The sequence below is a fragment of the Podarcis vaucheri genome (assembly GCF_965113315.1).
Source record: "Podarcis vaucheri genome assembly, chromosome: 18".
Lineage (NCBI taxonomy): Eukaryota > Metazoa > Chordata > Lepidosauria > Squamata > Lacertidae > Podarcis > Podarcis vaucheri.
In genome coordinates, this window is record NC_138756.1 from 10,908,612 (window position 1) to 10,935,556 (window position 26,945).

The 26,945-nt window shown below is 50.7% G+C and overlaps 1 protein-coding gene across 1 annotated transcript in view; it reads left to right on the plus strand.

The window, feature by feature from the left end:
* Positions 1–26,600, plus strand: part of ABCA7 (ATP binding cassette subfamily A member 7) — a 73,825-nt gene extending 47,225 nt beyond the window's left edge. The window contains exons 31-51 of the mRNA XM_082206831.1: positions 496–594; positions 1,838–2,036; positions 3,278–3,372; positions 4,220–4,252; positions 5,156–5,261; positions 6,210–6,284; positions 7,935–8,104; positions 9,787–9,964; positions 11,554–11,669; positions 12,343–12,487; positions 13,575–13,698; positions 14,792–14,921; positions 16,193–16,313; positions 18,259–18,321; positions 19,433–19,539; positions 20,413–20,554; positions 21,452–21,586; positions 21,716–21,819; positions 22,637–22,729; positions 24,018–24,255; positions 26,173–26,600. Of these exons, the coding sequence (XP_082062957.1) occupies positions 496–594; positions 1,838–2,036; positions 3,278–3,372; positions 4,220–4,252; positions 5,156–5,261; positions 6,210–6,284; positions 7,935–8,104; positions 9,787–9,964; positions 11,554–11,669; positions 12,343–12,487; positions 13,575–13,698; positions 14,792–14,921; positions 16,193–16,313; positions 18,259–18,321; positions 19,433–19,539; positions 20,413–20,554; positions 21,452–21,586; positions 21,716–21,819; positions 22,637–22,729; positions 24,018–24,255; positions 26,173–26,304 (2,605 nt within the window). The 3' untranslated portion in view covers positions 26,305–26,600. The remainder of the gene's footprint in view (positions 1–495; positions 595–1,837; positions 2,037–3,277; positions 3,373–4,219; positions 4,253–5,155; positions 5,262–6,209; positions 6,285–7,934; positions 8,105–9,786; positions 9,965–11,553; positions 11,670–12,342; positions 12,488–13,574; positions 13,699–14,791; positions 14,922–16,192; positions 16,314–18,258; positions 18,322–19,432; positions 19,540–20,412; positions 20,555–21,451; positions 21,587–21,715; positions 21,820–22,636; positions 22,730–24,017; positions 24,256–26,172) is intronic.
* The last annotated feature ends 345 nt before the right edge of the window (positions 26,601–26,945 follow it).

Below are 26,945 nucleotides of genomic sequence, written 5' to 3' on the forward strand. Positions count from 1 at the left end.
CGAATCCCCGCAATGACAGGGTGAGCTCCCGTTGCTCGGTCCCTGCTCCTGCCAACCTAGCAGTTCGAAAGCACAAAGTGCAAGTAGATCAATAGGTACCACTCCGGCGGGAAGGTAAACGGCGTTTCCGTGCGCTGCTCTGGTTTGCCAGAAGCGGCTTAGTCCTGCTGGCCACATGACCCAGAAGCTGTACGCCGGCTCCCTTGGCCAATAAAGCGAGATGAGCGCCACAACCCCAGAGTCGGCCACGACTGGACCTAATGGTCAGGGGTCCCTTTACCTTTACCTATATTAATAGTGAAATACAATTAAGGAGAAGTATATTGCTGGGGCCATCAGAATAAGGTCCACTATTTGACCATTGATTCAAAGCCCTGAAATGTATTTTATATAATTGACTTTTTAGCTCTTTTCTTTGCATATCGTATTGTTTTATCGCTTTGGCCGACGGCTGACGCAAACAAATATTCATTCATTCTTCTCCCCGCCGTTCAGTGACGATTCCCTGGGCGATGTGGTCTCCTCCCGGCTCCTCGAATCTCTCCTCCGTGAACCTGGCTTTGGGACCAAGTGCGTGAGGGATCTTCCGGATCTGTGAGCAGCCTTTAAACAGATTCAATATGTTTCCTGGATCCTGAACCTCCATAATCAACTTGACCTGTGGTTTTTTTTTATAATAATGTTTACTGGTTTTTCTCAATATTTTCCATCATAACAACAATCTTACTTTACTACGTTTCCCTCGATGATAGTAAGAGGAAGATATTCAGCTCCCCTAGAATCAGAGCGTCTCTGCAAACGTAGTAAACAGAAACCTGATACTTCGGATCACTTTTTCTTGTGATTTTGGCATTTACGCCAGAAGACAATTATTCGAGGCCTTAAAACTCAATAGGTTCGATTCCATACTACCAACTGTTCTCGGACAGAAATGATCAAATTACTTTAATAGTGGCTGAGTTTTTGAGTGCTGTCCATGTAGAAAGACTGGGCCATTATAGAGAGATTTAGCGGTTCTTAATTGATCGGTGATGCGGTAGTGTTGTAATGTATTCTTTATGCAAATTGATTTTATCTGGAGTTAAAGATCTCATCTTGTTATGTTGAGCTTGTATTTTGTACAATTTGCATACGGTTTGATAATGTGTGGTTTGCTATGCCTAATAATGGATATTTATTTATTAAACCTGGGACGCGGGTGGCGCTGTGGGTTAAACCACAGAGCCTAGGGCTTGCCGATCAGAAGGTCGGCGGTTCGAATCCCCGCAATGACGGGGTGAGCTCCCGTTGCTCGGTCCCAGCTCCTGCCAACCTAGCAGTTCGAAAGCACGTCAAAGTGCAAGTAGATCAATAGGTACCGCTCCGGCGGGAAGGTAAACGGCGTTTCCGTGCACTGCTCTGGTTTGCCAGAAGTGGCTTAGTCCTGCTGGCCACATGACCCGGAAGCTGGACGCCGGCTCCCTCGGCCAGTAAAGCAAGATGAGTGCCGCAACCCCAGAGTCGGCCGCGACTGGACCTAATGGTCAGGGGTCCCTTTACCTTAACCTTTATTTATTAAACCAGGCATAGGCAAACTCGGCCCGCAAGATGTTTTGGGACAACAATTCCCATCATCCCTGACCACTGGTCCTGTTAGCTAGGGATGATTTGAGAAGGTCCCCAAAGTTGATGGTCATTGCCATTCAAATGGTGTGTGTGTGTGCTCTGCTATGTGATTATGTGGGGTGTGGCTTACCTGACCCCCCCACCTCAATATTTTATTCAAATGGGCACCCCTGGGTCCCCTAACCTGGGGCCACATCCCCCCATAACCTGCTGCTTGCCTTGAGGGCTCCAGGAAAGCTCCTTGCCCGTCGGTAGCGCCCCACGAACGAGGCTTCGTGACCCCGGAAGTGTCGCCGGCGCTGGCTTTGTTTTTCGAGAACGGCAACTGGACTTCGGCCAACCCATCCCCGGACTGCGTGTGCAGCTCCCGGAAGTCCCGGAAGATGCTCCCGGATTGCCCCGAAGCGGCCGGGGGGCTCCCCCCTCCTCAGGTAAAGCTTGACACCCCTCACCCCACTTTAATGAAAAGCCAGTGTTAAGTTGTTTAGTCGTTTAGTCGTGTCCACCTCTTCGTGACCCCCTGGACCAGAGCACGCCAGGCACTCCTGTCCTCCACTGCCTCCTGCAGTTTGGTCAAACTAATGTTGGTCGCTTCGAGAACACTTTCCCACCATCTCGTCCTCCGTCGTCCCCTTCTCCTTGTGCCCTCCATCTTCCCCAACATCAGGGTCTTTTCCAGGGTTAAGTATAATTGGTTTAATTCACACTGAAATGGGAAATGAAATACGAGACACTGCAGCTGTCTCCCAGCTCTGTCTCGTACTCAGGATGAGACCCTCCCTGCCCGTAGACTGTCTGGCCAGAGTGGTGCATGCTCTAGGTTATCTCCCGCTTGGACTACTGCAATGCGCTCTACGTGGGGCTACCTTGGAAGGTGACCAGGAAACTGCAACTATGCGACTAATCCAGAATGTGGCAGCTAGACTGGTGACTGGGAGCGGCTGCCGGAACCATATAACACCAGTTCTGAAAGACCTACATTGGCTCCCAGTCCGTTTCCGGGCACAATTCAAAGTGTTGGTGCTGACCTTTAAGGCCCTAAACAGCCCTGTATACCTGAAGGAGCGTCTCCACCCCCATCGTCCAGCCCGGACACCTGGGTCCATCTCCTGAGGGCCTTCTGGCGCTTCCCTCACTGCGAGAAGTGAGGTTACAGGGAACCAGGCAGAGGGCCTTCTCGGTGGTGGCGCCCTCCCTGTGGAACGCCCTCCCGTCAGATGTCAAGGAAATAAACAACTATTTGACTTTTAGAAGACATCTGAAGGCAGACCTGTTTAGGGAAGTTTTTAATGTGTGGTGTTTTATTCTGTTTTTCATCTGTTGTGAGCTGGCCAGAGTGGCTTGGGAAACCCAGCCAGATGGGCGGGGTATAAATAATAAATTATTATTCTTATTTATAACTGCAGTTTTCTAAGGGACTCTGAGCTCTAAGTTGAATTGATAATTCGCCATTGTTTTCTGCTACTATACATGTGAGTGTTTAACTTTAGATCACATGAGAGGTATTGAATTGCAAATCCGCCCTCTTGGAAAGGGTGGCGGCTGGAGGTCTTTGCTCCTCGGCTCTGTGAGATGTAAACAGGTGTAAACAGCCTCAGACTGACTTTCTATGTCAGCTGCAATAGGCTGCAGTGACGCAGGTTTGGTGACCTATCCGAACTCCCTGTTCCAGATGCAAAGAAACACGGGTGACATTCTCCAGAACCTCACCGGGAGAAACATCTCCGATTACCTAGTGAAGACCTACCCAAAAGTCATCCGCCAAGGGTACGTGGGCGACACATCTCTCTTCTCTCTCTTACACACTCCTCAAAATTGCTTCAGGATCCAAGGTGAAAGACTTCTGGGAAAAGATTTATAATGAATTGAAAAAAATGTTGAGATGTACATGTATAAAGAAACCAGAGGCCTTTCTTCTTGGAATAACAGGTTCGGAATTGCCCAAGAAAGATGTTAAATTATTTTTGTATGCCACAACTGCTGCTCGTATTTTGTTAGCTAAAAAGTGGAAAACCCAAGAATTACCAGCAATAGAAGAATGGCAGATGAAGATGATGGATTTTTCAGAGCTAGCTGACCTAACCGGAAGAGTCTGTGACCAGAAGGAGGAGGAGGAGTATCAGGAAGAATGGAATAAATTTAATGATTATTTAGCTAAATTTGTTCAGTTAAACTAACTGAAAACAGCTTGCAGATACCTAATGGGCTAAGGATTTTATTTATGTTAAGTGATGAATTAATATGTTTAATTCCATAAGGTGAAGATCTAAGGATGTTAATGCTTAAATTTTATAAAAATTGGGATTTGGAAAACCGTTAAAAGGACATGCAATGAAATTCAACCAAAGGGAAGCAAGGAAGTCACTTAACAAAGTTAATAACTGTAATGTTCAGTAAGGCTCTGATTTATGTTTGTTTGTCTTGTGTGTTTGTTTGTTTGTTTATAATATTGTGATAACTAATAAAAAAATTTGGGGGGTGGAATTGCTTCGGGATCTGCGGCATGCAGACAGCGTGTTGAGCCGATAATCCGTGGTTCGGTTTAAAAACCTCTGTTGGCTCGTGTTAAGCTCGCCACAAACTCACTTTTGATCTTGTTTCATTCTTTTTTTAGGTTACGGACGAAAAAATGGGTGAATGAACAACGGTAAGCAGCGTTCATTTATTCAAACCTTTCCTGGCTTGGAAATTGGCAGTTTCTGGGGCGTCTCGAAGGACGCCCCCCTGGGGTTGAGCGAGGACCCTGGTTGTCTTGATGTTATATGAGCAAAAACACACACACACAAAAATCAGAAAACCATCCGCTTATTTCTTGGGCTTATTCTGCTTATTGGTCTGTCACCCCCCCCCCCCAACTGTATTACCTGGGTTATGAAGGCGGCCAAAAGATGTTAAAGCAAAGATTATGGGATAATGCACACAGTGACTTGAGATCTCGATCACACGCAGTCTGTAGTCTGCTGGCAGTAGGGGTGCAATATGGGCATGTCTTTAAGTTAACACCTTACATTAAAAACCTGACAGTACCAAACTATCGAAGGCTTTTCACCAAAGCCAGACTAAACGTCTTTCCTTCTGCAGCCTTGAGAGGAGTTCCCTACCAGGACAGACTTTGCTCGTGTGCTCAAGACATCGATTCCATATAACATATTTTGCTGCACTGTGCAAAATACGAGCAAGCCAGGGCTGAACTGATACTACCCTTGCTGGTACCTTTCCCGGGAAAATCAGAGGCTCGCTATGTCAGGTTCCTATTGGAAGACCGGGCAAACGCTAGAACATTAGCAGTGGCAAGGTTTTTATCGGTGGTTGCAAGAACCAATGATCCCTATATTCCACACAAAATGCTTGTTTAACCTGGAGGTAGGCTGTCTGAATTGTGTATTGCTTTGTAAGGATTTGTTGGGTCTCTGGACCGTAATAAAGATTGTTGTTGTTGTTGTATGAGCCTAGGAGCCAGTGGCCATCTCAGCTCAGATATCTCATCTCCTGGGGGGGCGTACCCCACTGCCCTCTCCCCACAAGGCTAAAACCTCTCCTCCCTCGCAAGGTACGGCGGATTCTCTTTGGGCGCACACAGTTTCGAAGCCCTGCCATCGCCGTCGGAGGTGGCCGCCGTCACAAGAGAGATCCGCGACCGGCTCGTCGTCGCTGAGGTGAGGCCCGGCCAGCGGTTGGAAAGCAAGGAAGACCTGCTGCCGTGATCCTAAATCTCTTTTTTAATATACAGTCATACCTCGGGTTACAGACGCTTCAGGTTGCGCGTTTTCAGGTTGTGCACCGCACAGAACCTGGCCGTACCGGAACGGGTTACTTCCGGGTTTCGGCGCTCATGCATGTGCAGAGACGCTAAATTGCGCTTTGCGCATGCACAGAATCACACCCTGTGCGTGCGCAGACGTGGCGCTGCGTGTTGCGAGCATGCCTCCCACACGGATCACGTTCGCAACCCGAGTGTCCACTGTAAAAAATGATAAGGAAAAAACAAAAGCAAATTCCCATTACAATCAAATAATTCAACCATAAATCTTAATTGACTTCCCTCCTCTCCCGTTTCTGGCTCCATTATTTTATACTTATTCATATACGTCTTATATTCTCAACAGTACAATTTTAAACCTTATTCATCTTGTTACAATAATAATAATAATAATAATAATAATAATAATAATAATAATAATGTTGTATTTATACCCCGCCCATCTGACTGGGTTTCCTCAGCCACTCTGGGCAGCTTCCAACAGAATATTAAAATACAATAGTCTATTAAACAAAAGTTACAAGTGACTTTTAGAATTTCAGCTCATATAGAAAGCTGTACACAAAGCTTGCATGGCATGCGTAAAACATGTCTCCTTTTTTATATATACAAAAAATGAATGTCCTTTTTCTTTCTTGGATTTTAAATTATCTACTATGACCTGCATAGTTCGGTATTTTGTTTTTTGTTTTCCCAATCTTCTTCGTCGGTGGCTTCTTCCTCCTTTATTGTTTGATGTCTAGGAGCTGATTTGGGGGTCATGTATTGAACGAATGAATAACAAAAGTTGTTACGGTGATCTATTTAAGCCCTACGGTGATCTTTTTTCCCCATCCCGTCACAGGGGGGTGCTCTCGACAGACTTCTGAATAACCTCAGTGGCTTCGTTGAGGGGCTGAGAACGCGTCAGAATGTGAAGGTGCGTGTCAGGGGTTCAGAAGCAGAGACGCAGAGAAGGGTGGAAACAGAGAGCGAGGGGGAGGAAGCCGAAGGGAGAATGAGTGATGATGACGAACCGAGATCTCCAAGCCTAAGCAGTGAGTCAGAGGACTCCCAAAAGGGAGCCCCAGTGAGCAGAGCAAGGGGGGGATCCGGGGGGACACCCCAGGAGGAAGGGAACAGAGGAGATTCAGAGAGCAGCAGCTGGAAGTCGGGACCCACGCTCAAGACTGAGAGCAGCAGGGAGGAAGGCAGCCAGGCATCGGGTTCCGGAGGCCGTCAGCAGGAGGGAGGGCACGAGTCAGGGGTGGTCACGCCCTCCTCAGAGAGCGAGGCAACGGTCAAGAGGAAAGTAGAGAGTTGGGCGCGCGCGCCAAGTTCAAATGCAGCGGAAGCTGGAGCAGTAAGCAGCCCGGAGAGTGAGCCAGGTCCCAAAGCCCGCCGAAAGGAAGCGGAAGGATCAGGGGGGTCAGCGTCAGAGGAGAGTAGAAGGGAGGAGTCCCAGGGGGGCAGAAGGACCCAGAGACGTAGGGAGAGGCGAAGGAGGTGGAGCAAGGCTAGGGTATTAAGCTGGTGTGCAAGAGGCGGGGACTCAGATGGGTCTTCGCCGACCTAGGGCAGAAGGTGTAGAGCTGCACGCTGCAGTTCGGAAATGAAACCTGTAACTCAATAAAGACTCTTTTAAAGTGGACGCTGTGTGGCGTGGTCCTATGTGAGCTGGGACCTGGTAGCAGCTCTGACAGTGCGCTTCATTCTTCTTCTTCTTTGGCGATCCCTCGTAGCCGAGTAAGATTGTCTTCCATAAACACGGTTTTCACAGTGAGTCCGTAAGCGACTGTGGAGGCCAATTCTGGATCCCCATGTCCTTCCACAGTGGGGACATTGGTTTCCGCGCGGGAGTTGATCCCGGTGAGGGTTTGCCAAGCGTGCCTTCCTCTTAGCACCTTTCTCCCTCTTGTCCTGAGTTCGAGTGTCTTCAAAGCCCACAACACCTTTGGTCAAGGCTGTTCTCCAACTGGAGCGCTCGCAGGCCAGTGTTTCCCAGTTGTCGGTGTTTATACTACATTTTTAAAGATTCGCCTTGAGAGAGTCTTTGAACCTCTTTTGTTGACCACCAGCATTACGCTTCCCATTTTTAAGTTCGGAATAGAGGAGTTGCTTTGGAAGACGGTAATCGGGCGTCCGAACAACATGGCCACTCCAGTGATGTTGATGTTGGAGAAACACGGTGTTAAACACTAACAAATAATAACAATGTGGTATCCTGCACGTTGGGTGGCGCTGTGGGTTAAACCACAGAGCCTAGGGCTTGCCGATCAGAAGGTCGGCGGTTCGAATCCCCGCAATGATGGGTTGAGCTCCCGTTGCTCGGTCCCAGCTCCTGCCAACCTAGCAGTTCGAAAGCATACCAGCACAAGTAGATAAATAGGTACCGCTCTGGCGGGAAGGTAAACGGCGTTTCCATGCGCTGCTCTGGTTCGCCAGAAGCGGCTTAGTCCTGCTGGCCACATGACCCGGAAGCTGGACGCCGGCTCCCTCGGCCAATAAAGCAAGATGAGCGCCGCAACCCCAGAGTTGGCCATGACCGGACCTAACGGTCAGGGGTCCCTTTACCTTATCCTTCCCACAGGTGTGGTTCAACAACAAGGGTTGGCATGCGATGGTGTCTTTCGTCAACGTGGCGAACAACGGTCTCCTGCGGGCGAGCTTACCTGCCGGGGCCGACCCTTCGCGTTACGGCATCACGGCCATCAACCACCCGCTCAACTTGACCAAAGAGCAGCTTTCGGAGGCGGCCCTGTGAGTAGATGGCGCAGAAGCGTTGGGGAGGTCTCTGGGCGCCGTGATTGGCTGCGCTGCTGTGACATCACGGAAGCTCGTGGGTGTTCCCATTGCTCTTGGAGTTGGGGGGCGGCATCCCGTTCGTGGAAACCGGGAATTGGGTTGGGTTTTGCCTCTGAATTCTGGTTCCTGGGGATCACGCAGACGGGGAGGGTTTCGGTCGAGTTTCTGTTGTCCTTGTGGACTTTCCAAAGTCATCTGGCTAGCTCCATTTACATGAAGAAGCAGGCAGTGGCCTCTGCCCCACCCAACTTCCAATCTAAACGCCGGCTATGGCCAAATGCTACGAGCTTATTAGCAGTAAAAAAAAAATTAAATACATTTTTACTTACACTTTTCAGATAATCTACATTTCATTGATGTTACAGTCATCTGGACATTTTAAAACTTCCTTCCCCCTCTTTTCTGCGGTCCCTTAAATTTGTTTTTAATATCGTCTGCGTATCCAACTTAACTTACTCATTTTTTAATCTTCTTTAAATATATACTCTTATGTAAATAATAACATATTCAAATTCAAATTAACTGTACGTACACTTCTATATATACTTTTATGTAACTGCAAGTTATTACAATAATCCCGCCAGGGTTTTTATCTGTTTACAATTTGTCTGTAAATGGTCAATAAACCGTTTCCGTTCTTTTATATATTAAAAAAGTTTATCTTGATTTCTTACTCTTCCAATAAGGTTTCGCTAGAGAGGGGTAGACCTGGGGGGAAACCGGGGAAATTGGAAAAGTCGTTTTTTCTTGGAGAAATCGGAAAAAAAAACAGTTTGATATAGTTTGAATATTCCACACTCCCCCCCCCCATTGTTCCTGGGGAAAAAAGCTTTGGAAAAAACCAGGGGGGACGTGATTCGCCCATTTTTCCAAGCCCCCCCCCGGCCTTCCAACCTCTAGGTTTTGCCATTTCTGCACATTCTGTAAGTTTTTATATCCGTTCTTCCTTTGCTGGGGCTTATTAACAGCAAAGATCAGAGACGGAAGAATTCACTGAGGACTGTTCACTTTTTACTGGGTATTCAAAGAACTGCTATGAATTCCAGCAGGGCTTGAAAGATGAGCAAGAGAGAGTGAATTATTAAAACGAATAGAGTAAAACGACGGATTTATCCAATAGCATTGGCGCGGAATACGCAGCATTCAAGGGTAAATAGGGAAATCGAGAAAGGGTTGGATAGATAAAGTAACTTACTGTCTGTGTTAAAATTTGTTTTTTGTGTGCGTGGAAAATAAATAAGATTATTTTCGCTCTGTAAGACGCACCAGACCACAAGACGCACCTAGTTTTTGGAGGAGGAAAACAAGAAAACAAATATTCTGAGTCTCAGAAGCCAGAACAGCAAGAGGGATCTCTGCGCAGCGAAAGCAGCCATCCCTCTTGCTGTTCTGGCTTCTGGGATAGCTGCGCAGCCTGCATTCGCTCCATAAGACGCACACGCATTCCCCCTTACTTTTTAGGAGGGGAAAAGTGAGTCTTATAGAGCAAAAAATACGGTATTTGTTTTTTTTAAGATATGAGCTCGTTTGGTCCCTGTTTCCTTCTCTCCCACCTTCATCACGGAGGGTCAGAGTAGATGGGATGAGGTCCCACTTCTCCGACTCTACAGTTTTCCTCTGATTCGCCTTCCTGGCAGGATGGCCACGTCGGTGGACGTGCTGGTCTCCATCTGCGTGATGTTCGCCATGTCCTTCGTCCCGGCTAGCTTCGTCCTCTTCCTCATCGAGGAGCGCGTCAGCAAAGCCAAACACTTCCAGATCGTCAGCGGGATGAAGCCCGGCGTCTACTGGCTGGGCAACTTCGCCTGGGATATGGTAAGAAAGAGAGAGAAGCAAGGGTTGACATATGTCCTGGAAAACCGGACACGTCCTCTTTCGTTTAGGGAAGCTTTTAATGTTTAATAGGGACGCAGGTGGCGCTGTGGGTTAAACCACAGAGCCTAGGGCTTGCCGATCAGAAGGTCGGCGGTTCGAATCCCCGCAATGACGGGGTGAGCTCCCGTTGCTCGGTCCCTGCTCCTGCCAACCTAGCAGTTCGAAAGCACACCAGCGCAAGTAGATAAATAGGTACCACTCTGGTGGGAAGGTAAACGGCGTTTCCGTGCGCTGCTCTGGTTCGCCAGAAGCGGCTTAGTCCTGCTGGCCACATGACCCGGAAGCTGTACGCCGGCTCCCTCGGCCCGAAAGCGAGATGAGTGCCGCAACCCCATAGTCACCTTTGACTGTACTTAACCGTCCAGGGGTCCTTTACCTTAGGGGAACGGGTGGCACTGTGGTCCAAACCACCAAGCCTCTTGGGCTTGCCGATCGGAAGATCGGCGGTGCGAATCCCTGTGATGGGGTAAGCTCCCGTTGCTTTGTCCCTGCTCCTGCCAAGCTAGCAGTTCGAAAGCACACCAGCGCAAGTAGATAAATAGGTACCGCTCTGGCGGGAAGGTAAACGGCGTTTCCGTGCGCTGCTCTGGTTTGCCAGAAGCGGCTTAGTCCTGCTGGCCACATGACCCGGAAGCTGTACGCCGGCTCCCTCGGCCAATAAAGCGAGATGAGCGCCGCAACCCCAGAGTCGGCCATGACTGGACCTAATGGTCAGGGGTCCCTTTACCTTTAATGTTTAATAGACTATTGTATTTTAATATTTTGTTGGAAGCAGCCCAGAGTGGCTGGGAAAACCAGGGGTATAAATTCAGTGGACGCTCGGGTTGCGGACGTGATCCGTGCGGGAAGCACATCCTCAACCCGCAGTGTCGCGTCTGCACACGCGCAGGTTGCGATTCGGTGCTCCTGCGCGTGCGCAAAGCGCGATTTAGCACTTATGCGCAAGCGCCGAAACCCGGAAGTAATCCGTTCTGGTAGTTCCGGGTTCGGCGCGGTGTGCAACCCAAAATTGCGCAACCTGAAGCGTCTGTAACCTGGGATATGACTGTAAATTATTATTATTATGGTTGTTATTATTATTATTATTATTTATTTTGGAGGGCCAACGGGCCCATCAGGGTGGATTTTTACATTTTAAAGGAAACGTCTAGTTTAAAAATAAAATAAAATTGGGGGGGGTGGACACGCACGTGATCGGGAGGGCCCCGGAAGTGGAAGCGCCACAGCGGAGCGAGGCTGACGCTGTGAACATGCCAGGGCCGGTTTTAGGTTTCATTCACCCTAAGCTCCTGAAGGTCATGGGGCCCTTTATATGTCCAGCTGTCCTTTGTCCACAACAAATTGTCGCTGTTTTTTGTGTTGCAGCTGGCCAAGCCCTACTCAGAGTAGACCCACTGAAACCAATGTCCCCAAGTCAGCTGGGTCTGCTGTTAGATTGGAAACCAATTCAGAGTTCCAAAATCCAGATATTCAGAACCCAAGCCTTCCCTTGTCAAACTCACCTTTGCGTCTTCTCCTTCTTCTTCCAGTGTAACTACCTCGTTCCGGCGCTCCTGGTAGTGCTGATTTTCCTCTGTTTCCAGCAAAAATCGTACGTCTCCTTGGACAACTTACCAGCTCTGATCCTCCTACTCCTTCTCTACGGGTAAGGCAGTTAGGGGTGTAGGGGTAAGAGATCCGAGTCAGTCCACGCTTCCCAAAAGAATACGCAGAACAAAACACAGCTGGGTTTGAGCTTTTCCAGATTTTGCAGTACAGTTCTCTGGGACGCGGGTGGCGCTGTGGAGTAAACCACAGAGCCTAGGACTTGCTGATCAGAAGGTCGGCGGTTCGAATCCCCGCAACGACGGGGCGAGCTCCCGTTGCTCGGTCCCAGCTCCTGCCAACCTGGCAGTTCGAAAGCACGTCAAAGTGCAAGTAGATAAATAGGTACCGCTCCGGCAGGAAGGGAAATGGTGTTTCCGTGCGCTGCTCTGGTTCACCAGAAGCGGCTCAGTCCTGCTGGCCACATGACCCGGAAGCTGTACACCGGTTCCCTCGGCCAGTAAAGCGAGATGAGTGCCGCAACCCCAGAGTCGGCCACGACTGGACCTAACGCTCAGGGGTCCCTTTACCTAAATTAATAGTGAAATACAATTAAGAAGCATATTAATAGTGAGATAATTATTAAGCTCTAACTTTATCCATTAAGAATGGATGCATTTGAGTTGTTTGAGTACCAAGGCGTTTGAGAACCAAGCTACTCCTGTATTTAGGATATTCTTCAAATATTCAATGGTTCTTTTTCATTTCCTCCTCCTCTCTTTGCCCGTTCCCAGCTGGTCCATCACCCCTCTGATGTACCCAGCCTCGTTCCTCTTCAGCGTCCCAAGCACTGCCTACGTGGTTCTGACATGCATCAATCTCTTCATTGGCATCAACGGGAGCGTGGCCACGTTCGTTCTCGAGCTCTTCACCGACAAGGTAGGCTACGGGGACGACTGGGTCCTTGCGGGGTGAAGGTCCTGTGTGAGTGCCTGGAGGCAGGTGGAGGATGGATGGTGGCTAACAGATTGAGGTTGAATCCTGACAAGACAGAAGGACTGTTTTGGGGGGGACAGGGGGCGGGCGGGTGTGGATGACTCCCTGGTCCTGAATGGGGTAACTTTGCCCCTGAAGGACCAGGTGCACAGCCTGGGAGTCATTCTGGACTCACAGCTGTCCATGGAGGCGCAGGTCAATTCTGTGTCCAGGGCAGCTCCTTCTGGGATGCAGGATGAGACCCTCCCTGCCCGCAGACTGTCTCTCCAGTGTGGTGCATGCTCTGGTTATCTCCCGCTTGGACTACTGCCATGCGCTCTACGTGGGGCTACCTTTGAAGGTGACCCAGAAACTACAACTAATCCAGAATGTGGCACCTAGACTGGTGACTGGGAGCGGCCGTCAGGACCACATAACACCGGTCTTGAAAGACCAACATTGGCTCCCAGGACGTTTCCAGGCACAATTCAAAGTGTTGGTGCTGACCTTGAAAGCCCTAAACGGCCTCGGTCCAGTATATCTGAAGGAGCGTCTCCACCCCCATCATCCAGCCCGGACACTGAGGTCCAGCTCCGAGGGCCTTCTGGCGGTTCCCTCACTGCGAGAAGCCAAGTTACAGGGAACCAGGCAGAGGGCCTTCTCGGTGGTGGCGCCCGCCCTGTGGAACGCTCTCCCATCAGATGTCAAAGAGAACAACAACTACCAGACTTTTAGAAGACATCTGAAGGCAGCCCTGTTTCGGGAAGCTTTTAATGTTTGATGTATTTTAGTATTTTAATATTCTTTTGGAAGCCGCCCAGAGTGGCTGGGGAAACTCAGCCAGATGGACGTGGTATTAATAATAATAATAATAATAATAATAATAATAATAATAATAATAATAATAATAATAATGTGGGAATTGGTTGTTACGCTGTACTGGGGACGCCAACTTGGAATTCCTGTGACGGAGAAGCCTGCTTATACATGGGAATCTTTTTAAAAAGTAAATAAATATGTCTGCACGTGTTTGCTCCCCTCTCGTGAGCAGAAATTGAACGACGTCAACGTCATCCTTAAAAAAGTCTTCCTCATCTTCCCGCACTTCTGTCTTGGCCGTGGTTTGATCGATATGGTGAAGAACCAGGCGATGGCGGACGCCTTTGAGCGCTTCGGTGAGTGGTGCTTGGCGGTTGCGCCTCGGGGTTCCTCCCAACCGTACAATTATTTAATTCTATTATTCCACGATCAGAAAAGCCCTTCCCTTTCAATCGCTTCCCTCGCCGCCGACCTGGAAGCAAAAACGGGTTGGATGGCGGATAACAGATTGAGGTTGAACCCTGACAAGACAGAAGGACTTATTTTGGGGGGACAAGGGGTGGGAGGGTATGGGAGACTCCCTGGTCCTGAATGGGGTGACTGTGCCCCTGAAGGACCAGGTGCGCAGCCTGGGGGTCATTCTGGACTCACAGCTGCCCATGGAGGCGCAGGTCAGTTCTGTGTCCAGGGCAGCTCCTTCTGGTACGCAGGATGAGACCCTCCCTGCCCGTGGACTGTCTCTCCAGAGTGGTGCATGCTCTGGTTATGTCCCGCTTGGACTACTGCAATGCGCTCTACGTGGGGCTACCTTTGAAGGTGACCCGGAAACTACAACTAATCCAGAATGCGGCAGCTAGACTGGGGACTGGGAGCGGCCATCGAGACCACATAATACCGGTCTTGACAAACCTACATTGGCTCCCAGGACGTTTCCGAGCACAATTCGTTGGTGCTGACCTTGAAAGCCCTAAACGGCCTCAAAGGCCCAGTATCCCCGAGGGAGCGTCTCCATCCCGGACACCGGGGTCCATCTCTCGAGGGCCTTCTGGCGGTTCCCTCATTGTGAGAAGCGAGGTTATAGGGAACCAGGCAGAGGGCCTTCTCGGTGGTGGCGCCCTCCCATCAGATGTCAAGGAGAGAAAGAACTACCTGACTTTTAGAAGACACCTGAAGGCAGCCCTGTTCAGTGAAGTTTTTAATGTTTGAAGTTTTATTGTGTTTTTAATCTTCTGTTGGGAGCTGCCCAGAGTGGCTGGGGAAACCCAGACAGATGGGTCGTGTAATAAATTATTACTATTATTATTATTAGTTTGCCTTTACGAATATTCTGCACAGACACGCAGCTATCCCTCTACAACTGGATTAAAACCGATTATGCCTGCCTCTCCATTTTTCTCTCGCCAGCAGAGGCTGCTCTCTGTTCATGTTTACATCTCTTCCCCCGTGCAGGTAACCGAAAATTCATTTCTCCTCTAAGCTGGGACTTAGCTGGGAAGAACATCTTCGCCATGGCTGTGGAAGGAGCCGTTTTCTTTGCCTTCACTCTCCTCGTGCAGTACAAATTCTTCTTCTCCTTCCGGTGAGGGGGCGGTGTGTCTCAGTGGTTAGAGCCAACGGCCTCGCATGCAGAAAGGCAGGGCTTTGAGGTCAGCGTGGCCTTTGGGGCACCGAACCGTCTCCGGATAAAAGGCTCCTTTGCACGCTCCCGTTACGGCAACCCTTTATTGACCTCCATGAGGACTATAATCTTAACTTTATTTTTAGGTTTGGGGGGCAGCCGCTGTTTGAAAACGCACCCAGTTTGAACCAGCTCTTTGTGCAGATTCATGAGGACTAGGATCCCAATTTTTTTTAGGAGAAAGGCCAGCGTTTGGTGGCAGAGCCATCATGCGGGAAAGTCTTGAGTCCATTCCTTGCCGTCTCCATTTATAGCTCCCTGAAGATTGCCGGCTTCCGGAGAGCGCGGGGCCCTTAATCTCAGGGTTCTGGGTTCGCGCCCTGCGTCGGGCAAAAGTTTCCTGCGTTGGAAGCAGGGTGGATTTGATTTAAATCAAATTGATTTAAACCTCTGCCTCTTCCCTGGCGCCCTAGCGCCCCACGCGTGTTTGCTTCTATGGGCAAGACGCCCCTGCCCACCAGGGGACACTTTGGGGGGAGGGGTAAAAGGAGGACTGGGATGCGGGTGGCGCTGTGGGTTAAACCACAGAGCCTAGGGCTTGCCAATCGGAAGGTCGGCGGTTCGACCTAGCAGTAGATAAATAGCTACCACTCCAGCGGGAAGGTAAACAGCGTTTCTGTGCTCTGCTCTGGTTCGCCAGAAGCAGCTTAGTCCTGCTGGCCACACGACCAGGAAGCTGTACGCCGGCTCCCTCGGCCAATAAAACGAGATGAACGCCGCAACCCCAGAGTCAGTCACGACTGGACCTAATGGTCAGGGGTCCCTTTACCTTTACATTTGTCCCACAGAGCCTAGGGCTTGCTGATCAGAAGGTTGGCGGTTCGAATCCCCGCAATGACGGGGTGAGCTCCCGTTGCTCGGTCCCTGCTCCTGCCAACCTAGCAGTTCGAAAGCACACCAGTGCAAGTAGATAAATAGGTACCACTCCGGTGGGAAGGTAAACGGTTTCACCGTGCGCTGCTCTGGTTCACCAGAAGCGGCTCAGTTCTGCTGGCCACATGACCCGGAAGCTGGACGCCGGCTCCCTTGGCCAATAAAGTGAGATGAGTGCCGCAACCCCAGAGTCGGTCACCACTGGACCTAATGGTCAGGGGTCCCTGTACCTTTTAAAAGGAGGACTGGTGGGGCCGGCCGAACTGATGGAGAGGTCTTTACGTTGCCTTCCCTTCCAGGCCCTCCCCGGTCAAGGAGTCGCCGCTGGGAGAAGAGGACGAGGATGTTGCCAAGGAACGGAAGAGGGTCACCGGCGGGATACCGGCCGCGGACATCCTTGTTCTGCAGCAGCTGACAAAGGTGTGGGGCAGGGGGGCAAGCAAGGAGGGGCACACGCACAACACGTTTTGACGGGCAATTGATTTCTTTAAGGCGTTTGTGTCTCTCTGGGTTCCCTTTCTTCTTGTTTCCCCCCAACTTTACATTGGGTACCCTGCATTTTGCAGCTATTTGCAATTGATTGCTATACCGTCGTCCCTAGGGACCCGGGTGGCGCTGTGTTTTAAACCACAGAGCCTAGGACTTGCCGATCAGAAGTTCGGCGGTTCGAATCCCCGCAATGGGGTGAGGTCCCGTTGCTCGGTCCCTGCTCCTGCCAACCTGGCAGTTCAAAAGCACGTCAAAGTGCAAGTAGATAAATAGGTACCACTCCGGCGGAAAGGTAAACGGCGTTTCCATGTGCTGTTCTGGTTCGCCAGAAGCGGCTTAGTCCTGCTGGCCACATGACCCGGAAGCTGTACGCCGGCTCCCTCGGCCAATAAAGCAAGATGAGCGCCGCAACCCCAGAGTCGGCCACGACTGGACCTAATGGTCGGGGGTCCCTTTACCTTTTACCGTTGTCCCTTGGTTCCCCAATGGAATCCGTTCCAGAAGTCCGTCCAACTTCCAAAAATGGTTGGCTCCTGCAGCTGATCGTAAGCCCCGTCCGACGTTGTGGTTCCAAAAAGCATTTGCAAACCGGAACACTCACGTCCGGGTTTGCAGCGTTCAGAAGCCAAAACAGACGAGTACCAAGGCATTTGACAACAAAGGTACGACTATATTATTATTTGCATTCATTATTATTATTATTTAAAGCATTCGTGTATTGCTAGGGAAGGGAAGCGTCTTCCAATTCCCCTTCTCCTTTTCTTTTCAGTCAATTGCTAGTATTGTTATTTGCAATTTGTTATTTTATTTTAGGCATTCGTGTTTTACTAATTTGTGGAATTTATTTAGTGCCCTTCATCCGAGGATCACAATATTAAACACAAAAAAACCTCCCTTCCTCAGTTTAAAAGGCCATGGATTGTTTAATGAGCCGAAGGCCTGGGACAAGAGGAATGTTTAAATCTAAAAGAGAATTATATTAAAATGTAGGCTCTGAATGTGGGGGGGGGGCAAAGCTCTTTCCTTAAGTTGCAGTCATTCCCTGAAGGCCTGTCGGTATATAAAGCAGCATTCCGTCGCTGGCAGGAGAACAACAAAGAGGCAGCTTCTCTGGAGAGGGGAACACTAAAGTTTGGGAGCCACCACCAAGAAGGCCCTGTCTGGAGGGTGGGACAGGAAGATGCCCCTTTGCCATGCGCAGTGTGCTGGGCCCAGGGATAACCCATGAAACGCGGTCCAGGACCAGTCCAGAATCTGAAGGTTCTGCTAGGAGTCCGTCTGACAGGGCCAAGGCAGGGAACCAGGCAAGGACAGGTACAGGATCTTAGGCAGGATCTAGCATACAACAACGTTGTTCCCGCAACCTGGGGCGAGGTCCAACAGCTTTTTAACTTTGTCGGGGTAACAGCCGGTCCTGATCCCCTGGAGACTCACCTCCCTGTCTCACCCGAAGGCAAGCACTCCTCCTGCAAGTACGCAGGTCTCTCCTTCTCTCAGACCTCAGTCTCTGCAGCTTGGGAGACGTTGGTGGGTTACTAGACCCAGGGGCTGCCTCAGTTTCCCCTGACCCAACCGGTAGTGGAGCAGCTGTAAGTGATGGCCCAGCTGGAGGCAACGAGGTAATCCCTGCATCTGGAGCCAGGGCAGGATCAGGCCCCTAACTCAGCCCAGCTGGTGTTTATTGCAGGGGAACCTGTGCAGACTGGGACTTTTCAGGGTGGTTCAGATTATGCCTGAGGCAAAGGATCCGGTGCGGACTGAGTCTCCTCTGGTTCCGAGTCCATCACACGCAGGAAATGGGTCAATCTGGCAGCGCTCCCTACTGGGTGGGGAGAGGAATTCACATGTGACCGCCAGTTTGCAATTCTTTCCCCAGATCTACCGGAGGACCAAGAAGCCAGCGGTGGATCGCCTGTGCGTGGGGATCCCTCCGGGGGAAGTAAGTGATCTCGCGGGGGATGGAATCGGGCGTTCTTGAGGATAGGCATATTTAGGGCAACTGAATTTAATTCTAAATTGTATTCCGGAAACGTGGGAGATTTCAAGGGGTCAAAAAGTAAATAAATGGACGTACTGTGCTATATTATAGGGGCACGGGTGGCGCTGTGGGTTAAACCACTGAGCCTAGGGCTTGCCGATCAGAAGGTCAGCGGTTCGAATCCCCATGATGGGGTGAGCTCCCATTGCTCGGTCCCTGCTCCTGCCAACCTGGCAATTGGAAAGCACGTCAAAGTGCAAGTAGATAAATAGGTACCGCTCCAGCGGGAAGGTAAACGTCGTTTCCGTGCGCTGCTCTGGTTCGCCAGAAGCGGCTCAGTCCTGCTGGCCACATGACCTGGAAGCTGCACACTGGCTCCCTCGGCCAATAAAGCGAGATGAGCACCGCAACCCCAGAGTCGGCCACGACTGGACCTAACAGTCAGGGGTCCCTTTACCTTTACTGTGCTATATTAGAAGCAAAAAACCTTGTTTTGATGAATTGGAAGAATCATAGAATCATAGAGTTGGAAAGCAAAAAACCTTGTTTTGATGAATTGGAAGAGTCGCAGAAAGATTCCATTGAGCACATGGATTGATAATATGGAGAGATTAGCTACAGACGAACGAATTGCATGTTGACGCAAAACAAGAATAGATAAATATGAAGAAATCCGGGGACGGAATTTGTCCGGGGACAGATTTGCAAATCCGGGGACTGTCTCCAGGAATCGGGGACGTCTGGTAACCCTAACGTAACCTTACCTGCAAACCTGTGGTCTCTGGATTTTTTGCCAAATTGGAAAAGGGAGTTACTTTCTACACTGGGTGCAGGAAGGGATGTGAGAGGACGATTGATTATTTGAAACTGTATTTAAGCTGATCAAATGTTTTGTAAGCTCCTCCTGGGGGCTGGTGAGGAGGACTGATGACTTGTAATGTTCGACTGCTATGTTTTTTTTAAAAAAATAAAACTAAGCAAAGATATTGCGGGCGGCCTTTTAGTTCTGCAGCCCCAGTCGCTGTGCGCACACTGTGTTGGCGCAGAAGTCCAACCCAAACTTTTCCCGCAGTGTTTCGGTCTCTTGGGAGTCAACGGCGCCGGGAAAACGTCAACTTTCAAAATGCTAACGGGAGACTCCGAGGTGACGTCTGGGAAGGCCTTTCTGAAAGGCCACAGGTCAGTGCTGATTGGGAAAAATCGCATAAATCTAAATCAAGTAAGTGTTCGAAATCTAAAGAGAAAGAAGGTTCTGTTTATTCTACGTGGTGGTCTTGTAGTAAGGTTAAAGCTTTACTGGGAAATGATATATAATGCAATGAAAAGGATGTTTAAAATAACATCTGTAAAAAAACAAACTAACCCAGAAGCTTTTCTGTTGGGGAATTATAGGGACAGAGCAAGCTAAATTGCATAGAAACGTACCGTATTTTTCGTTCTATAAGATGCACCAGACCACAAGACGCACCTAGTTTTTGGAGGAGGAAAACAAGGAAAAAAATATTCTGAATCTCAGAAGCCAGAACAGCAAGAGGGATCGCTGCGCAGCGAAAGCAGCGATCCCTCTTGCTGTTCTGGCTTCTGGGATAGCTGCGCAGCCTGCATTCGCTCCATAAGACACACACACATTTCCCCTTACTTTTTAGGAGGGGAAAAGTGAGTCTTATAGAGCAAAAAATACGCTTCAGAATATTTTTTTTCTTGTTTTCCTCCTCCAAAAGCTAGCTGCGTCTTGTGGTCTGGTGCATCTTATAGAGCGAAAAAATACGGTATATATCTAAAGAAGATGAGCAAATCAGGTTTAATTTGGATATGCAGAAGGTATTGGAAATAAATGTAAGGAGTCGCAGAAAGAGAGGGGGAAGGAAGTCAAGTTTGTAAATGTCGAAATGATTATAAAATGAGTGAATGTATAAACTTGGAAAGTATAATTGAAAATTTAAGAAAGGGGGGGAGATCTGCGTTACCCTGCCATGATCTTTGCTTCTTGCTTCAAAGCCGCCTCTCTCTCCAATTTCCACTTTCCTAACCCTCACCCCCCCACACCTACAGCGTGATCACTGATCTGCAAGCCGTCCACCAAAACATGGGCTATTGCCCTCAATTTGACGCCATCAATGACCTGCTAACCGGACGCGAACATCTCGTCTTCTACTCTCGCCTGCGCGGGGTCCCGGAGACCGAGATTCCCGGGGTGAGAGTTGCCAAAAAAAGGGCCGGCTCTCTGGCGCCCTGGCCAAAAAAGCACTCTGCGCATTCTCAGACGGTGCCTTGGTTATTTATTACAGTCGTACCTTGGCTCCCGAACAAATCGGCTCCTGAACGATCCAAACCCAGAAGCGTTTGTTTGATAGCGTGTGGTTCGCTATGCCTAGTAAAGGATAACTATATTCACCAAGGGACACGGGTGGCGCTGTGGGTGAAACCACAGAGCCTAGGACTTGCCGATCAGAAGGTCGGCGGTTCAAATCCCCGCAATGACGGGGTGAGCTCCCGTTGCTCGGTCCCGGCTCCTGCCCACCTAGCACTTCGAAAGTACGTCAAAGTGCAAGAAGATAAATAGGTACCGCTCCGGCGGGAAGGTAAACGGCGTTTCCGTGCGCTGCTCTGGTTTGCCAGAAGCGGCTTAGTCCTGCTGGCCACATGACCCGGAAGCTGTACACTGGCTCCCTCGGCCAGTAAAGCGAGATGAGCGCCGCAACCCCAGAGTCGTCCGCGTCTGGAGCTAATGGTCAGGGGTCCCTTTACCTTTTATATTTACCAAATCCAGAAGTGAGTGTTCCAGTTTCCGAACGGTTTTTGGAAGCCGAACGTCCGGCGTTGCTTCCGGTTGGCTGCAGGAGCTTCCAATCGGAAGCTGCGCTTTGGTTTCCAAACGGAAACCAATCGGAAGCCGCGCTTTGGTTTCCGAACATTTTGGAAGTCGAACGGACTTCCGGAACAGATTCCGTTCGACTTCCAAGGTATGCCCGTATTATTATGATGATGGGGGCAAATCTAGGCTCCGTTGGCTCTGCCCGTCGTTTGCTCTGGCGCCCCCTGCTGCCGGGCTCCCCACCTCTTCCCCAACCGATATCTCTCTCCCTGCCAGGTGGTCAAATGGGGCCTGTCGACGCTTGGTCTGATGGCCTACGCGGACAGGCCCGCTGGACGCTACAGCGGTGGCAACAAACGCAAGCTCTCCACGGCCATCGCGCTCATCGGAGCACCGCCGGTCATTTTCCTGGTCAGTGATGGGGAGCGGCGCCGCCTTTGGTGTCGCCGGCCGGTTTTCGAGCCGGAAGGGTGTGTGTGTGTTAGCGGGGTGGGCAAGAACTTGGCGAGGCTTGAAATTTCATTTGTTTGCGGGTTCCAGGACGAGCCGACGACGGGGATGGACCCGAGGGCCAAACGTTTCCTTTGGAACTGCATCCTTGGGGTGATAAGGGAGGGCCGGTCAGTGGTCCTCACATCCCACAGGTAAACAAATAATAATAATAATAATTTATTATTTATACCCCGCCCCTCTGGCTGGGCTTCCCCAGCCACTCCGGGCGGCTTCCAAAAAAACATTCAAATACTGTAATACATCAAATATTAAAAGCTTCCCTAAACAGGTCTGCCTTCAGATGTCTTCTAAAAGTCTGGTGGTAGTTGTTGTTCTCTTTGATATCTGGTGGGAGGACGTTCCACAGGGCGGGCGCCACCACCAAGAAGGCCCTCTTCCTGGTTCCCTGTAACCTCGCTTCTCGCAGGGAGGGAACCGCCAGAAGGCCCTCGGGAGAGGGACCCCGGTGTTCGGGTAGAATGATGGAGGTGGAGATGCTCATTCAGATATACTGGACCGAGGCCATTTAGGGCTTTCAAGGTCAGACCAACACTTTGAATTGTGCTTGGAAACGTACTGGGAGCCAATGTAGGTCTTTCAAGACCAGTGTTATGTGGTCTCGGCGGCCGCCCCCAGTCCCCAGTCTGGCTGCTGCATTCTGGATTTCCGGGTCACCTTCAAAGGCAGCCCCACGTAGAGCGCATTGCAGTAGTCCAAGCGGGAGATAACCAGAGCATGCACCACTCTGGCCAGACAGTCTGTGGACAGGGAGGGTCTCATCCTGCGTACCAGATGGATCTGCCCTGGACTCCATTCCTCCCTCCCAGCTACTGGGGTGAATATCCAGGCAGAAATTCCACGGGGGCAGATTCCCTTGCCGTTTACCGGAGAGGCACCTTCTTAAAGAATCGGGGTGAGGCCGAAAGGAGCTAACTGCCTTTTCTTCTCGTTCTTTCTCCCACCTGCTAGCATGGAAGAGTGCGAGGCTCTTTGCACCAGGATGGCGATCATGGTGAACGGCCGTTTCCGATGTCTAGGGAGTGTCCAGCACCTGAAGAACAAGTAAGCCTCTGGCGGCGATGGCGAAGGGTTTCTTGTCTTGATAATGTGCTGTTTGGGGGTGGGGTTTCAGTCCTAAAGGCCACACCCCTCGTACAGACCACACCCCCTTTTCTCCAGACCACGCCCCTCGCATAAACCACACCTCTTCTCTAGGCCACACCCCTCACATAAACCACACCCTCTCTCTAGGCCACACCCCTCACATAAACCACACCCTCTCTCTCTAGGCCACACCCCTCACATAAACCATACCCTCTTTCTCTAGGCCACACCCCTCACATAAACCACACCCCTCCTCTCCATTCCACACACCTCCTCTCTGTAGGCCACACCCCTTGCATAAGCCACACCCCTTCTCTCTAGGCCACACCCTGCTTGTCAGAAATGGCATAAATGTAGAGGCTTGTGGGATGTGATCAGAACTTATTGTCAATGAATCAAACCCAATCAACACAATGCATTCATCGTGGACACAATGGCTTGATGCTTATTTTATAATTCCTCATAGTAATCCCATCTGATCTTTTGGAGGATTCCCTGGTCCTGAATGGGGTCACTGTGCCCCTGAAAGACCAGGTGCGCAGCCTGGGAGTTATTCTGGACTCACAGCTGTCCATGGAGGCGCAGGTCAGTTCTGTGTCCAGGGCAGCTCCATCTGGGACGCAGGATGAGACCCTCCCTGCCCACAGACTGTCTCGCCAGAGTGGTGCATGCTCTGGTTATCTCCCGCTTGGACTACTGCCATGCGCTCTACGTGGGGTTACCTTTGAAGGTGACCCGGAAACTACAACTAATCCAGAATGCAGCAGCTACACTGGGGACTGGGAGCGGCCGCCGAGACCATATACGACCGGGCACAATTCAAAGTGTTGGTGCTGACCTTTCAAGCCCTAAACAGCCTCGGTCCAGTATATCTGAAGGAGCGTCTCCACCCCCATCATTTTGCCCGGACACTGAGGTCCAGCTCCGAGGGCCTTCTGGTGGTTCCCTCATTGCGAGAAGCCAAGTTACAGGGAACCAGGCAGAGGGCCTTCTCGGTGGTGGCGCCCGCCCTGTGGAACGCCCTCCCACCAGATGTCAAAGAGAACAACAACTACCAGACTTTTCGAAGACATCTGAAGGCAGCCCTGTTTAGGGAAGCTTTTAATGTTTAATAGGTTATTGTATTTTCGTGTTCTGTTGGAAGCCGCCCGGAGTGGCTGGGGAAGCCCATCCAGATGGGCGGGGTATAAATAATAAATTATTATTATTATTATCACTATAGTTCCGCCCCGGTTTCTCTTCCTAGGTTCGGAGACGGTTACACCATCGTCCTCCGGGTCTCCAGCGCCGACCTGGGCCCTGTGGAGAAATTCATCCGTGATTCTTTCCCCGGAATCATCTTGAAGGAGAAACATCATTGCACACTCCAGTACCAGTTGCCTTCTCGCAGCTGCTCCCTGGCCAACATCTTCGGCATCCTCTCTGCTCACCGGACCACCTACCACATCGAAGATTACTCCGTCTCTCAAACGACCCTCGACCAGGTGAGGCCCGCGGCGTGAGTGGGGACCCCCTAAAGGTAAAGGTAAAGGTAAAGGGACCGCTGACCATTAGGTCCAGTCGTGGACGACTCTGGGGTTGCGGCGCTCATCTCGCTTTACTGGCCGAGGGAGCCGGCGTACAGCTTCCGGGTCATGTGGCCAGCAGGACTAAGCCACTTCTGGCGAACCAGAGCAGCGCACAGAAACGCCGTTTACCTTCCCGCCAGAGCGGTACCTATTTATCTACTTGCACTTTGACGTGCTTTCGAAATGCTAGGTTGGCAGGAGCAGGGACCGAGCAACGGGAGCTCACCCCGTCATTGCGGGGATTCGAACCACCGACCTTCTGATCGGCAAGCCCTAGGCTCTGTGGTTTAACCCACAGCGCCACCCGCGTCCCTTACCAAACAAAGCTTCTGCCTGTCTTGTTTCCCTTCTCGCTTCTGAGAATCCTCCCAGTTTCCTTCCGATTTCTGCACTCATAAGGACTAATAACTTAACTTTAGCCCTTGAAAGTAACTTGGAAACTTCGGCCGGTTCGAAACGGAGCGGTTTTGAAAAAAATAACGCTATTAAAAAATGTAATGATGGATGGCGGCCAGCAGATTAAGGTTGAATCCTGACAAGACAGAAGGACTGTTTTTGGGGGACAGGAGGCGGGCAGGTGTGGGGGACTCCCTGGTCCTTAATGGGGTGACTGTGCCCCTGAAGGACCAGGTACCATAGGCGCCGACTCCATGGGGCTTGAGGGGGCTTGAGCCCCCTCAAAAAAAATTGGGGGGGGCTCAGCCCCCCCAATAATCTCGGGCGCCCTTGCCGCCGTCCCCCGCCTCCTCCCCACCTGCTCCCTCCCCAGCCAGCCAGCCAGCCGCGCGCCCTAGCTGGAGAGTCCCGGCCGTCCCCCGCGAGAACAGGGGAATCCCCGGGGGCGGGGGCTTCTGCCTCTAGCCCCAGGTTTCCCGCATATCAGCTGTTCCGGAGCTGATTAATAGGCAGCAGCACGCTCTCCCCTATTCGCTCACGAGGGGGCGGCGCCACTTTATTCGCATATTCATGAGCTTATTTGCATATTCATGAGCTTATTTACATTTCACGAGCTTTCCCGGGCCCCCCCAATATTTTTTATAAGTCCGCGTCCCTGCCAGGTACGCAGCCTGGGGGTCATTCTGAACTCCCAGCTGTCCATGGAGGTGCATGTTAATTCTGTGCCCAGGGCAGCTCCATCTGGTATGCAGGATGAGACCCTCCTTGCCCATGGACTGTCTGGCCAGAGTGGTGCATGCTCTGGTTATCTCCTGCTTGGACTACTGCCATGCGCTCTCCGTGGGGCTGCCTTTGAAGGTGACCTGGAAACTGCAACTAATCCAGAATGCGGCAGCTAGACTGGGGACTGGGAGCAGCTGCCGAGACCACATAACACCAGTCCTGAAAGACCTACATTGGCTCCCAGGACGTTTCCAAGCACAATTCAAAGTGTTGGGGCTGACCTTGAAAGCCCTAAATGGCCCAGTATACCTGAAGGAGCGTCTCCACCCCCGTCGTTCTGCCTGGACACTGAGATCCAGCGCCGAGGGCCTTCTGGCGGTTCCCTCCCTGCAAGAAGTGAGGTTACAGGGAACCAGGCAGAGGGCCTTCTCGGTGGTGGCGCCCGCCCTGTGGAACACCCTCCCTTCATATGTGAAGGAAATAAGCAGCTATCTTATATTTAAAAGACATCTGAAGGCAGCCCTGTTCAGGGAAGTTTTTTATATTGTTTTTAACACTCAATTGGAAGACACCCCGAGTGGCTGGGGAATCTCAGCCAGATGGGTGTGGTATAAATAATAAATATTATTATTATTATTATTATTATTATTATTATTATTATTATTATATCCTCTTTTGCCTTTCTCTCACCGCCTCATTCCCTTTCGCCGCAAGGTGTTCGTTCACTTCGCCAAAGACCAAAGCGACGACGATTGCTGCCCCATCAACCACCCCACAGCCCCCAGCCGCTGGAGAAGAATTCTTGGTTTCCTGGAGGACAAGAACGTAGAAGAAACCCGGGTCTGAGAGACGCGATCCGGACTCGAACCTCGTTTTGAGGGTGGGCGTTGGGGGGTTCTCCACGCCCCTGAAGGTGGAGTTGAACCCACACGAGCGAAACCCCCATTTCCCGGAGTCTCAGAGGCGCTGCCTTCTCAAAGGAGCGAATCTAAGGGCAGGGTCTTTCGGGGGCCAACACTTAACAGCCAGCGCCCCCCCAACCTTCGATCCCTCCGGTAAGGGGGTCCGGAAAGCAGAGAAGTGGGTTCTCCGTAGGTCTGGAGCCGTGGGGGACGGGAAATGAATATGGAGATCCGAAACTACCTCGTTTGCCCGCCCCGAACCAATACACGAACTTCAAATGGGGCTGTTTTTTCGGGATTCGCCGAATTTTCTCCCGTGCAAAAATTGTGTATTTGCATACACACACACGCGCGCAAAGTATGTATTAGGTGCGAATCACGTGCTGAAAATTGAGCATGGCTGTGAAAACATCCCGGAAGGTCTCGTTTACAAGATGGGAGCGGTTTATTTGCTCCTCGTTTCCTCTCCCCCCCCCCACAAGGCGAGTGGGGGCGGATTTATTTATGCAACTTTAAAAAGCTTTGTGCAAGCCGGTTTTAAACTGCTGGGCTAAGCAGAGGCGGCGTTAGAGAAACCAACAATTT